This window comes from Larus michahellis, chromosome 6 (assembly GCF_964199755.1).
Source record: "Larus michahellis chromosome 6, bLarMic1.1, whole genome shotgun sequence".
NCBI lineage: Eukaryota > Metazoa > Chordata > Aves > Charadriiformes > Laridae > Larus > Larus michahellis.
The window spans coordinates 65,964,305-65,979,546 of record NC_133901.1 but is presented as its reverse complement, the minus strand read 5'-3'; the positions used below and the strand labels follow the sequence as shown (position 1 = coordinate 65,979,546).

Here is a 15,242-nt window from a genome sequence, read left to right as displayed (position 1 = left end):
AGAAAGTGTGCACCACGATTTTTCTTTTTTCTTTATTAACACTTTTTTATTTTATTAATTGGGTTGGGTGAAATGTGACATCCATTCATGGGAAATTCTGTCCCTTAAAACCTGCTTTCAGTATAGCTTGGATAAAATCCTATGTTATGCTTAAAGATTCTTGAAATGGTCAAGAAGAGATTAAAAACAGTGGAGAATAGTAAAAAACCGACACTCTCAAAGCAACTGAAGGTGGGTCCGCACTGCAGTGCAGCACTAGAATATTGATATACCTGATGTAAGTCAGCAGTACCAGCTTATCTGGACTAAGCTTTAGTGCTGTCTCAACACCAAACCCAGAGTGGGCTAATTCGTCTTGTGCCGACTGCTTTGACAGCAGAATACAGACTAACGCCTTTAAAGTCGGGGTGTACAGTTCTGTGTGTTAGCCACAGGAGAGCCTAAGAACTGATTACTTACTGGCCGTTTCCAGATGCCAGTAAATGTCACAAGTCTTTTGAAGGCAAAGGTGTTTCATGTGTGTGTTTGAGGGGGATTTTGGTTGGTTTTGCTTTTTATTGCTCTTAGCGAAGGGGAGAAGAAATGGGAAAGTGGTGTGTAGGTCATGTGCGTCGTCTGCTGAGTGGGAGAATAATAACCACAATTTAAAAAAATAATCTTTTTCTGGAGCTGAGATTTTTCACAACTTAAAAAAAGCCTTTAAAAGGTCCAGTGCTATTAGGACTCCAGTGTTTCTTTCTTAACTTCTCTCTGAATGCCTTATTTGCTAGTGTTTGACCTTAACCTGTACCTTTTGAAATGGCTGTGTAATTCCTCAGCTTTGATCAGTGGTCGGAGCTCCCTTTGAGAAGTCCGTGGCACTCACGCTAAACTTGCTGAGTTACTTGTGATGATGGATGAACGCCCGTGTTACTTGTGATGATGAATGAACCATTGCGTTAGGAGTGGGCAATATTATAAAATTTCTTTCAAGGCAACAAGAAGAGTCCACAAGCTGATGATTTTAGTATCTCTTCCGTGACACCCAGAAAGGCACAAAGGTATAGCCAGTCCCATAAAGCTGTGTACAGTAGGAGTCATTGCTAGTGTCATCGCTACCCAACTTGCCAGTTAGTAATTGGTGTTTCAGTTGGTTAAGTGTACTCCAGTCAGCAAGCATTTTCAGCTGATATGATACAGAAGGCAAATATATATAAAAATAAATGCAGTAATTGCAAAAACTGGCAGTATTGAATAAAACTAAATAAGTCAAAGAACATACTTTCTGATATTGCAAATATTTGTACCAGAAAAATGGTGTGAACATTCCTTTTCAAGATGATTCTGAGTGTGGGCCCGATTCCTTTGTTTTACTGGCGAAGACTGTTTTTAAGACAGACTGTATTGTTCCGAGTGTTTTGGTGTGAAAGGTGATGAGTGTAAAAGGTTGACTTTTTAAATGGATGACAGATTAGGCAAGTGGATGTCTGCCAAGGACAGCTATGTGGGTACAGAAAAACCTCTCTAGAGTCATGGGTTTTCGGAGCAGAGGAAGAGCTGCAGCGGAGGAAAGCAGAACACCAGGTAAAGCAAAAAGCAAGTAATTAAAATAGTCTAAAATCTGAAGGATAAGCCTGGTCCAGAAACCCACTGCAAACACTGCAATGAACACTGGGTAGAGGCAAGGGATGGTTTAACTATCAAACTAAGTGGTATAGGATGGATTAAGAAAATGTAGTTATGTCCCTAAAGAAATCCAGTGATATCCCTGTGGAGGCAGATTTCTGATAAAACTTTCGTATTTTTATATTCCCTGTAACTCAGTTCTCTTTGCCATGAAGTTTTATTGGTGGTATCCACTTATGGTGAAAGCTCATTCTGCTGTTATTAGCTTTTCCAAACTTATTTTGTGTTTGCATGTTAAGTTTTTAATGGCTTTAGCAAACTTCTAAGCAAAACGAACAGAAGAATTGTCTTTGGCAGTTGCTCAGTTCTGTACTGTAAAATGAATTGTGCAAGAACAATAATCTGGCCCTTCGTGATTGCTGTTTGACAAAGGAATTTTTGTCATAAGGAACAGATATATTCCCCTTTAAATTTCTTACCGAAAGCTTTATTCAGATACATATTTTTTTTTTAAATGTTTAGACATATTTTTAAGTTAGGCTATTTTGAAAAAGCAACAAAACCCCTCACACTACTCACCGTTCTAATAGATCTAGTGCACATTAATTCAACATACTTGTCTAATATGTTTTGGCAAGATATAAAAAGAAATTGGGGAAAATCAAATCACCATGTTTGAAATTTAACTGAATCAATGTAAACCTGGGAATAGGGTGAAATACATGAAAAAATTTCAACCACATCTGGCATTAAAGGTGTATGCTGCTTTGGTGTGGAGGAAGCATCACATAGCTAGAAATAGTATTTTAATTACTGTCGTAGAAGACTTGGTACGGGTTTTGGAACAGGAACAACATATTGGGTTTTTTTATATTTTTATTCAAACAATCCTAGGAAACACATTTTGTGGACTACTTGAAAAAATCCACAAATCAGTAAACTAACTTCCAACTTTGTATTTCCTAGTATGTGTTGGTTTCTTAGAATACAGTGTGGCTTCTAGCTCTGAAGTAGACTGCTGTTTTAAGTAGCCAGTACGTAGTCTTTTGTACTAAATTACTTTCAACCTTTTTCTAATTTGTAATTCATGTCTTTTTCTAGGGCAGAAGTAAATACATATTAAGGACTCAATTTTATGCTTAGAATTAATTTTATTATAGAGATTTCCCTTTCTTTTCATTATTTGTCACACTGTACAGTCTAGTTATTGTATAAATACTAATGTAACTTTTTATTTTGATTCTTTTAAAAATCTTCTAATTATTTCTGTTGGTATGTTTTTAAACATCTGAGCCTGCTAGAAGAAATAGAAAGATGAAAGATTGTACGTGTAATACATGTACAGTTTTAGGTAGCCAGTTCCTGGGTTTATTCTTTTTGGGTCTGGATCTGGTTTTGCAGTATATCTGAATGCATTCTAACCAGGGAGTTTCTTAGGAATCCCGGCCTCATTAGCAAGTTTATGAACCATATTTTTAATGGCTTTCTGTGTGCCTGAGTGGGTGTACATACGTATCAATACACTTACATATACATGTAATACATAATAGTGAACACAGTTTATAATTGGTAATCAGTACATATTTTATTGACTATTGAACTACTTAAGCATTCCAAGAACACGGCTAACTCTCAGATGTTCAGAAAACTTTCTTCTCTTTCTGTTGTTGGGAGTTGTCTCTATGCCTGGGAAATTAAAGGGTTTCTGTCATCATGGGCTCCTTGATCAAGGTCTACTTCAGATGCTTATCTGTGCAAAATTGGGGTTATCCTGCCGCATGGACAGGAGGGCTGGGGAACAGGATGGAAAAGGCATGTGCTACTCTGGCCCCATGGGTTTGGGCTTCAGGGCCGTCTCACAAAAAGCACTTACTCCTTTAAAGCGTAGATGGAAATCCTCTCAGAACATTAAAATAAAAAACTCCTCTTTTTTTTTTTTTCCTTTGAGTCTAGTGTTACTAAGGAGAGTATCGTGAGATTGGGGATACCTGTTTCCTTTCACTGTCTCCTCTAGCATGTATAAATAATCTAGCAGTCGCTTCACTGTGCGGGTTATATATGACTGCATTCAATAATAGGGTTGAAAAAAGTAATAATGTTAAAGTCCGTACTTTAAAGATATATGCCAACCCCCTTTTTTTAATAATACAAATATCTAAGTCTTCAGAATAGAAGGAACTGCTTCCTAGTTTCGTACTTTAATGTGTGGGGGTTTCTTTTGACATGAAATATTCCTTCCTTTCCTCTTAGCGTGCAGGGTTGTCTAGGAGAATGTAATGCTTTGCAGGCACTTTCATAGACGTTATCTCTTCTTTTTCCCCAAAGCACATTAGGCCATACCTTACAAGAATATCTAAGATCCACTGTAATAACTCTGATGGGCTGGAAAAAAATAAGGTTTTTAGCTACAGTACAGCACTGGCATGGTGTCAGTTTGTGATACATACCGCATGTTACGTACCACTGATAGGGAATAAGAAGTATTTGTAAAAATATTATTCTTTAGTTGATGTAAAGTTAATGAAATAAGATTTCTTATATGTGCTTGGTTGATGAAGCTTTTCTTAGCATTTATTCAAAAGAATGTGACAAGCTTACTAAATTCTAATAAAGCTTTATTAAGTTAATGCTTACAAATAGTTAAGCAAATATGGAATATTCATTACAGAGTAAAATTAAGCTTTCAAAAAAACAATTTACTTTTTAATTGCTGAAAAGGAGTAATTTGGTTTAAAAGCACAAGTCTTATGCTCTAATTATCATGCTCTGGCTTAATTTTGTGACTTTTTATTTTTGTATGCATCTAATAGTTTTTGAAGTTTAGTTGAATGATTTTGCACTACTAGTAAGTACATCCTTTTCCAGATGTTGTAATCTGCATATTTATCGATGGACGTTGTTTATTATGTCTTAGAAAGTCTGAATGGAAGTGCTATATCTAATGGTAACTTCATTGTAGTTATGAGACTGTAGTATTACCGATGACATTCTCATCTCTATTAAAAAAATAAACCTAACTTTGCAGGTAGTTTTGGCATCACAATTTGTCTGTTGTCTATAAGAGGGATGTTTGTTTATCATACCTTTGCATTGGCAAATTCTTTCAGACTGATAATTCAATGAAGCGTGTGAAGATTAAAACTGCATCCTGTATTGGTACTTTCCAAAATATTTGGCCATTTAAATTGTATTAGCAAGCTATAAACTTCCGAATGATCACTGTGTAGCTGTGGAGTTCAGTATCAGTATGTCAAACACGTTGGAAAAACTGATTTTCATTGATGTCCAACATTTCCTAGGCTTTCAGAACGACAAGGCTGAGGTAAGGAAAGGCTGCGACACAACATAATTTTCTGCTGCATTGTATTTCCAGAGTGTATTTCCAATATCGAACTGAAAGTATTGGTGGGGTTACGCGCTGCAGTGGCTCACACACCGATGTGTATAAATGAACTAAAGCCTGTATTGTGAAATCAATGCTTATAGACTTTGCTCTGTAAAAGTCAGGCCTCACATCAAAATGTTTTATTAATTTTAAACTGAATGAACATCTTGTGTCCTCTCCTTGTTTTTTTTCCTTGAATAATAAATCACTAAGGAAATTACTTCTTTTCATTTTTTTTCCCCAAGATGGTCATTCCTGTTCTGTTGCATCTTAATCTCAACATGTATTTCATAAATAGTCAGGGGGGTCGCTTACATTTTTTTTAAAAAAAGTACATTTTCTAAGTTCTGTGACATAGTTTAGCTCTCTTTCAACATAAATTACTCTGAATGTATGCCTTTCACTGACAAGCGTGTAGCATTATCTGCTTTGTCTTGTTCCTTATTTAAGTAACTACTAAGGTTTGCAGGAACTAGTAGAACAGAGCTATTAATTAGATCAAATTAAAATAAACTTGCTTTAATATGGTATAGCTGGTGTGCTAAAATTTCCCTTTCTCCTGTTCACAGCTGTTAATTTTTCTCCCTTGCAGCAAGCTTCCTTGATAATAAAAGTCCTTTCATTATCAGCAGTTTTCTTCTAACCTCTGTGTCATTCAGCTGACTTTTCATGTTCCCGTAGATCTTTGACTTTTCACATTTATTATCAAGTTTTAATTTGAGAGAGAGAGGCAGAAAGGCATAAAGTAGCTGTGCTGGGTGTACGAAGATGCTTGGTTTTGTGAGTGTACTTGGGGGGGGGGGGGGGCGGTGTTTGAGAGCTTGAAACAGTGTTCACCAGCACTGCAGCTAGCCTGAGATATTGGGGTATTACTTGGTGGAACTTGGAGTTGCCAAAAAGAAAAATCAAGGAAACTATTCATCTGGTTTGGGTTGATAAATAAAACCAGTTTATTTCGTGAGAAAGTTTGTGACTGTGCCAAAGTTAATAAAAAGTTGAGATGAACTTCGCTTGTTATGTTCAAAGGCGCTCTCCTTCCAAAAACAGCTTTCCATCAGATACTGCTAGAATATTGGAAGTCTCCTCGCCATCAGTGAGTCATACGTGCGGTATATCTGCGGTCGGTGTCCCTGCATGGGAGCCAAATGTTCAGAGATACCTAAGTGTCTTCGGTCCCAGCTGTCCCTCGTTTCTTTTATGTGGTCTCGCCCTGGGGGAGGAGGGAAGGGTGAAGTGCTGGGAATCACCTCAGAGGTTTCTAGTGCTTTACAGTAGGGAATATTTGCCCTGTTAAATCATCCACTATTGAGATCTGCTCAAAGAAGTCCTTGGATTCAAAGGAAGCTCAAGAGGACGAGCGTCTGTACTGACAAACTCTAAGAAAGATCTTTTGGTAACTTTTTTTTTTCCTTTTTACTTTCCCATTATGCCCTTTTCCCCTATCTTGCTCATCATGCACTCTGCCATGATCACAAGCGCGAACAGTGGTGAGAGGTCATTGCTGCCTTTCTTCAAAATGCTGGATGTTACAGAACCAGCTCCTGTTTTCCTTCTGACACTCTCAAATAAGGCTCCTTGATCTCTGAAGAGCAGGTCTTTAGAAATGTTATTGCTTCTTTGTGCCACTCTTTGAATGGATAAAAAAATACCTGACTGTAAAGAAAAGTAGGTTTGCATGAGGTAACTCCTGTGAAAGTTTTACAATGGCCAGCCTCTTTCAGTGGTTGGATTTTTTTTTTATCTATTTAAAGACCGATTGCACAAGTGTTAACCTCATATTGCAGACTTACAGCAACACTTCTGCTGATGCAAAACTAAGACTCTCAGTCTTGTATGAGTCATGGCTTTAAAATGACTTGTCATATTAATTAACTTCAGTTCTGGGCCTTAAGATCCAGAACTTGTATAAGATCTGAGAAGAAACTGTGTATCATCAAAATAGATGTATCCCTGAAGGGCTGTACTTTAATGACCAGAATAACTTAGTGTTAAGTGGAAAATCATCCTGGTTTGTGATGGTGTTTTTTTTTCTCTCCACCACTCTAAGGATCCATTTCTTTCCTGAAACTCGGGCTTTCTACTTCAGTGGACTAGCAAAAATTAAGGGGGGAAAAAGTGGTTATAGTTTGATTTTCAGTTATTTGTAACATTCGTGTTCCTTAAGTGGGAGTTCACTTTCTGATCTTCATTATGCTAGGTTCGTTATCTAGTCAAACAAGGATTTGGAAATCTTTTTCCAACCGTAATCACTTAGAGCAAGACTTTCAAAGGAACCATTATAGGAAAATTGAGATGTGAATACTTAAACTCTGTGGCAAATTCCAGAAATAACGCCCTCCTTGTTGCTTAATAGTAATAGGCAGAGCCATATAGCATAGGGGAGCGATTTTTGGAGGGGTTTCTGTTGCAGGTTTGTATGCTGCCATAGCAAATTCATGTCATTTGTGGTTTTGACAGTTAAAATATACAACTAGGATTGTTTTGAAATTGTAGTAATTGTTCACGTTGTTTCCACACAGCACATGAAACACTTGTGAATTGCTAACTTAAAGCCACTAATTCTTAATTTAAAGACTAAGTCTTTTCCTTTAAAAAAGTTTCTGTTTTCTTCCACAAGTGTTTCTAATACTTTTTCTTTGTAACAGTTCAGAGTTTATTATTTTTTTTATTTAATTAAGTAGCAGAGTTTCTTTGGTCTTAATGGGAATGTGACCTTAATTAAAACAAAACTAGAAAAACAAACCCAAAACCACTACCATAGTTGTTTCTGTACACAACTATTTACTTGTTTCCATTATAGAAGATCCCTGAATCCTGGAACTGCAATTAAGCTTACATTGAATCTTGTTATTCTTGCATATGTTACTGGGTATTTACAGTAGACATGTTAACAAAGTTGAAGAGGAAAATATTATCTTTAAATCACTGTGGGAAATACGGAGAGTTAATGGCAAAGCTTAAAAGGTTCATGCAAGTCTACTTCTTCAAACTCAATCCTGTTCTTAAGCAAACTGTTAATTAGTGTAGCATTTCTAGTTAAAAAAAACTGAACAACAACTAACAAAAAGCTAAGATGTGGGGCTGTTAAGATCATAGGAAAGGAGCGAGAGCCGTGCAGCCAAGGGCAGAGTCATGGACTGAAGTTAAGTAATCCGCTTCATCTGTGGAAAGCCATTGTACAGAACTAAGCAAACGAACACATCCTCAAAAGACGAGGCTCAAGTCCAGACAGCTCAAACACAGACAATTGAATAACAACAAAGTAAATGCAGGACGGGGGAGAAGTCTGTCTACCTAAAGTCAGTAAATTGAAGCCAAATACAAGATTTCCTACGGAGGTTTTCTACAAACAGTATCTGTCTCTCTGTTCTTGGGAATCAAAAAAGGAAATTAAATTTCTGTCCTTGGAACTGAAACATGGACTATGAGCTCCCCTTTCAAACAGACAGAATATACTTTGTATGAATGACCGTAGGCAGTCACTTGAAACAGTCCAGAAGGAATGTGCTTTAGGGGGAAAAAAAATAAATGTATTTTTAAATTCATTAACAATCTTTAAGAAAAACGTTGCCAAAGATCTTAGACACCGAGATGTGTAAACAGTCGGTCACTACCTAGGTATATTCCTTAATAGAGACTTGCAAATTTATAAGAAATCTGTGTATAAGCGTGGGGTGGAACTCTGCCACGGAGATTGTAACTTTTCTTACGAAGAAAATATTTGAGATTATAGAGTTAAATTTTACCTTGTATTTATGTTGCAAGATAAATCTGAGGAAAGGGGTCTGAGGTTTTTGACGAAGGCTTTTAGGCTAATCTTAAGTTAGATTTGTTCTAAATATACTTTATCAATGTGCAAATACATAATGGTTTTCTCACTCCAAACACCTTTTGTATAAACGAGTGAAGAGCTACTTACGCTAGCAGGTTTTATAAGATACATACAGTGTATTCAAAGTGATACTGAGACTGATGGTACAGTGCTCCTTATGATAAAACTTCTTCCCAATAAAAAGGATGATGAGGTTGTGTTTTGTTGTAGCTTTGTTAGGGCTGGGCCTCTTCGTGAAGATGAGCCTCGTATTGCCATTCCTGCTGACTTGTATTTGCGCAGGTTAGCTCAGTGCTGTTGTTACTTGTCTATAAACTGTTGAACAGATGTACACACGTTTATTCATATATGTATATTTTGCTGACAATTCCTTGCACCGCTTTCTAGTTTTGACATATTTGCTTCTTCAGATCTGGTGACCTTTGGTTCCATCTTTCTCCCAGAGTAGGCTGGATTGGCAGATAGTGAATCCGTTATGTGATAAGCTGCTTAGTGAAGTCAACGGATGTCCTAATGTAACTCTTTTCATAATATCACTTGTTATAATTTTAGTTTATACAAAGACATTAGTAACTGTGAATCCTTGCATCCTTGCAGTTTAATCAACGTACTCTTAACTTCTTTCTCTCTAGGCAGAACTAGTGAAAGGGAACCTGCAAAGTGTTGGGCTCACGCTCCGCCTTGTGCAGTCCAAGGAGGAAGATGCAGGACATGTTGTTATTGAAACCGTGACTCCAAACTCACCTGCTGCCGCTGCTGACCTACAGAGGGGAGACAGACTTCTAGCAATTGGCAGTGAGTAATAGAGACTCATAGAAGGGTTAGAGTTGGAAGGGACCTTAAAGATCATCGTGTGTCAGCTTTTAAATTAATAAGTGTCATCTTGCAAACTGGAAGGACATTTTTGCATACAGTTCAACTAGGCTGCCTTTCTTGACAATTACAGCAGCTATGCCTGGTGCTCATAATAAAAATGAACGTTTGTGTATTTATGGCCACATACAGTTATCATTCCCTTAATCCTTTGTTAAATGCCTGCATCTGAGAAGTCCAAGCTTACAATAAGGCTAATAGCAAAGGTTAAAAACATTAGCACGTAAAACCAAGTTTGCTCTTTAAGAATATAGCAATAACAAACAGCAAACTGGACTGTATGTTAGTGTTGTTTTTCATCTCCTGAAGTAATATATTTGTATGAATAAAATAAAAAGGATCCAACTGTTAACATTTCAGTTCAGCTGTTCTGTCATAATTAACTTCCTCTGTTAGTGAGCGACACTATTATTACCATCATTAAAGTTCTAAATGTATTTTTCGGCTATTTTTGGCCACTTTCAAATTTAATGTTTTTGTCTTTTTTTTAATAGGTGTTAAAATCACATCAACTGTCCAAGTGTTGAAGCTTATCAGACAGGCTGGCGACAGAGTTTTAGTCTTTTATGAAAGGCCGGTTGGGTATAATCAGCATGGTTCGGCACTGCAGGATGGATTTGGACAATTGGAAGACTCTGCATTCTTGACACAGCCAGAAGATGACCAGGCTAGTTTATCAGCTGATGTTGATAACAGAGATTTTGATTCAGAATTTGAGGACTTAGCTTGTGAATCACCTGACCAAAAAGAAGACCTGCCAGCAACTCTGAGTCCCAAACGTTCAGTAGTAATACTTGCTGCTAAACCACTTGGAACTATATCTCCAATTCTGAATCGAAAACTACACTTAGGAAGTTATCAGACAACATCAAAAACACAACAACAAAAAGACGGAGCTAAAGCGGCAACATCCAAACCTGTCGAGAGTGCAGATGCGTCACAGCCATCAGGTAAACAATCACAAGGATCCAGTACTAAGCCCCCTGTGCCGCCTAGGCCACAAAGTAAGCCCATTTTGCTTACTAATGAAACTCAAAATCTGCCAGAAAGTGGAGGTGTATCTTCTGAAAAACCAGAGAGGCCACCTCCACCAACAAATAATGAAGATAAATGTACAGAGAAGGTGAATGTACAGAAGAATAGTGATCAAATAGAAGACCCAACAGTATCAAAAGTAATAACAGCACCAAAACAAGAAACGTTAAAAGATGGACTTACAGAAAATGCACGTAGTTACAAAGATAGTGGAGATGATCATCAAACGTGGGAATCGCCAGAAATTCCTTATAAAACCCGGCAAGGCCGATGGCCAAGGACAAGAACATCTTCCTGTCTGTTTGAAGTAGAAGAATACCATAAGTACCTTAATGTTGCACTGTGGTGCAGGGACCCTTTCAAAGCAGGTGGTTTTATCTGCTTAGGATATGCAAGCATAAAACTTGAAGAAATTGCTTTAGATTGTTTAGCTACATCCTCAATGCAATATATTAGAACATTTAAACTGGATGCTCCTACACCTAAAGCAGCAGTCACTAGAACAGCATTGCGTAATTTGACAACCCATAAGGGATTCAATGAAAAATTTTGTTATGGCGATGTAACTTTACACTTCAAATATTTAAATGATGGTGAAATAGATGATTCAAACTTTATCCTGGAGAAAGAAAGGGAGTGTCCCTTGGAAGAAGAAGCTCGTGCAGTTCAGAAAGAGGATCCTTATTTGGGACAAGTTCTTACAGAGAACAAGCATAACTTTCAAGATACTCAGTTTCAGAATCCAACTTGGTGTGATTACTGCAAAAAGAAAGTATGGACTAAAGCAGCTTCCCAGTGCATGCTCTGTGCTTACGTTTGCCATAAAAAATGTCAAGAAAAATGTCTAACTGAGACACCCTTTTGTGTAGGAGCCGAAAAGCGACTCGATCGAACTGTGGGAAGTTGCAGAGTAGAAGGACAGGAAGCTCCCCAAGCTACGCCCTCTCGTGTTGATTCAGAATCTAAATCTGTTAACAGAACTACAGGTCTGACCCGGCATATCATCAATACAAGCACCCGTTTGTTAAACCTTCGTCAAGTCCCCAAAGCTCGCCTTTCTGACCAAGGAACAGAGGTGGTAGAACCTTCGCCAAAGCACACACCAAACACTTCTGATAACGAAAGCAGCGATACTGAAATCAGTGGGCCAAGCAGTCCTTCAAAACGTGCAGCTGGTAGTGGGATAAAGCTGGTCCGAAAGGAGGGTGGTCTAGATGACAGTGTCTTCATTGCCGTTAAAGAAATTGGACGCGATCTCTACAGAAGTTTACCCACAGAGGAGCGTTTTCAGAAATTAGAATTTATGTTGGATAAGCTGCAGAATGAAATAGACCAGGAGCTGGAAAATAATAATTCACTTGTTAAAGAAGAAAAAGAGACGACCGATGCAAGGAAAAAAGCCTTGATTTCTGCTGCGCTGGCTAAGTCAGGCGAAAGACTGCAGGCCCTTACACTGCTGATGATTCACTACAGAGCAGGCATTGAGGATATAGAGTCTTTGGAGAACATGTCAGTAGAGCGACAGTCCAAAAGAGTGACTAAAGAGTCAGAGGAACCCAATATAGCAGAAGAAATGGAGAACGAAGATGTCAGTCTGATGGAGGCGCCAACATTCAACATCATATCGGCAGAACCAGTCGAGCCACCTGAGTCAGAAGACTGATACTTACATAGTTAGCGTTTGAAGGAATGGACTAAAAGAATACTTTGCACTTAATTACAAACATACACAAATTAAATTGAGACACTGGTTTAATGCACACGTCCTGCTTCTCCACAGTTATTTGCCTGTGTAAGAGTACAGCTAATAATGGTTCTTCTCCAGCTACAGCACCGTCATGTTGTTAAACTGGCTGGTCAAAACTACATTTTGGGGTTTATATTGGAAATTTATTTTTAATAACTTATTTTTATTTTTTCTAATTATGTAACCTTACCATTTCACATTAACGTGTGTGGTGTCCTTAATGCATTACTTGCCCCCCCCCCCCCCCCCAACTATTTTTGGTTTTGAGCTGGTGTTTTCAACAGGAAACTGGCAGGATTTTCAAAATGTTTCGTTTCCATTGTATGGTGAAAAAAAAATTACAAGCTTGTTGCATGCCTGAGCTGATGACTGACACAGAAGTCACTGAGGGACCAGGCTTTAAAACGTCGATCACGGTTATTGTACGTCTTCTAGGTAGTTGTGTATTTCTTGCCAAACATATCATGGAAGCAAACGAAACGTCTTTCATTTTGTCCATTATTAATACTTACTAAAGTTAACATCGCGTATCATTTGTTTTCCATCTTTTTGTTACAGACAAGAACTTTTCATTGTTAGTAATTAACATGAAATATAGTAATGCTATGCTAAAAAAAAATCCTCTTTAGAAATTTGGGCTATTGTGTCCTGATTGAATAATACTAGATATCAAAGTACATACCAGTATTTCATAACAATCTAATTGGGAATTTTTTTGGGATAAGAGGCCGGCTGCCTTCCAGACAAAATTATATGTTTAAGTGGTGTTGTATTATCTGATAACCTGATAAGGAAAAATGGTTCTTCACAAGAGTTGGAGGTTTCATTGCATTCTATGGAAAAAGCATGTAATGATGGTTTAAGTAACTTTAAAATGTATTTTGCTGCAGACTTTATCTTATCATTTCAGAAAGCTTAAGGTACAAAATACTTTACAAAATAGATAAATATCTTCTCTCAACACTTTTGAGTAATCATATAGTGGTAAATTGCATTCAGCTTCTCGGACAAGAGCCAGTCTGAGCAGAAGGATCACCTTTGTCAGAAAAATGTCGTATACTGTATATAACATGTTTTATTTGAGTCAAAATACGTGCGTCCAGTAGAGATGAGGAAGAATTTCAGCCAGCGGCTTTTGAAAAGAACTATCCGGTCTTGTGCTATGTGTAAACTGTGGATTTTAGCATCACCTGGCTAAGGCCGTTGTTCTTCTTTCCTGTAAACATGTCTTTGTTTCATCTTCCGTGTATAGAAATGTATAGAATATCATCTTTACTTTAGGTACTGTGTTAGGTACTGCTGTCATTATCACTGGTAGTAGAAAACAAAAAATGCCTTTGTGGAAATGGAGTTGAATCTAAGATGGTAGAAGAAAAACAAAACAAAACAAAACCTCATTTAAATTTTCAGGCAGTCTGTAATGTTACCTCTCCATTAAGTTTGCTTCTCGGTTTATTTTGTGATGGGCAAAACGAAGAAGCAATGGTTTTCGCAGATGGAGGAGCATACTTGTACTTCTAAACAAAACGGTTACTTCCACTCATGCAACTACTTGCACTTTGTTGTGAGTTCTGGGCAGTTGATACTTACTTAGTTGATGTATGGAAAACACTATCCATGCTAAAATAGGCATGTGACACACGTCTGAAATTAAGCTTCAGCAAATAATCGCACAAAATTAGCTTCCCTTATTGACTAAAAGTTATTTAACCTGTATTTGCTTGAGATGCATATTAAGACTTCCCCACTCCATTTTCTCAGTGGCTTACCATTGGTGGTGATCTGCGTTCAATCTCCATCAGTGTTTGCTCTTATGGCCTACTATAGAGGTTTTCAAATATATCCAAGTACTTCATTTAAACCCTGGTACACATGAAGGAGCTGTGAAAACAATGCAAATACCAATTTAAAAAAAAAAATAAAATAAAAAGATGCATTCAAGGTTTTAAATTGACTTGTGTAATACAGTGGGTAAGAAAAGCTGGATATAGTTTTCCTCGTATAGTATTGCTAATGATGATTGTAAGAGATAAATTAAATGTAGTGCAATATTTTTAAATATACTGAATGGGAAAAGGCCAAAATAGTTGTATTTTAGTGATAAGAAAGAAAACGTAAATTCCTATCTGGCATTAATTACAATAAACGGTGAATCTCGACGGGAAAATTGTAATACTACATTCCTGATGTAATCTTTGCTTCATGCTTGACTGTAAATAGCTGAAAATAAAGAATACCACAGAAAACAAGAATATCTTGACTTAATGATATCCGAATAGGTGGCAGCTACACACATTTGCAGAAGATCTGCCTAATATGATTTTGTTGGCTATTATTTTATCATGAGAATAAGCTTTAATAAAATAGTTTTGCTAAATTATCAACCTCTTTGCATTGTGTTAATATTTTTTTTTTAAAACATTTGTATTGCAGTAGTTTATCATCCGAAACCACTACTTAAAGGACAGATCTTTGGGAGAAAACATTTTGCATTAACTAGAACTGCTGATTGCTGGGCTAATTGGGCTTCTATGCATTCTTTCTGTTTGCATATGCATTTATTTTTATTCTACACAGTTTAACAGTAGACACAGAGTTCTTTCAAAAGGGTGATTCTTGTGTAGCGAGAGAATCTTCTAAAATGCTAAGGACATTTGTGGGTTGGGTTTGGTTTGGTGGTTTGTTTGTTGTTGTTTTTTTTTTTTTTAAGACCTCCAAGCGCTGCACAAATAATACTTTCATTTATAATTCAATTATTGGCAATA

The 15,242-nt window shown here is 37.2% G+C and overlaps 1 protein-coding gene across 1 annotated transcript in view; it reads left to right on the top strand.

Annotated features, from left to right (window-relative positions):
- PDZD8 (PDZ domain containing 8) overlaps positions 1-14,861 on the top strand; it is a 65,056-nt gene extending 50,195 nt beyond the window's left edge. The window contains exons 4-5 of the mRNA XM_074591881.1: positions 9,455-9,617; positions 10,190-14,861. Of these exons, the coding sequence (XP_074447982.1) occupies positions 9,455-9,617; positions 10,190-12,393 (2,367 nt within the window). The 3' untranslated portion in view covers positions 12,394-14,861. The remainder of the gene's footprint in view (positions 1-9,454; positions 9,618-10,189) is intronic.
- The last annotated feature ends 381 nt before the right edge of the window (positions 14,862-15,242 follow it).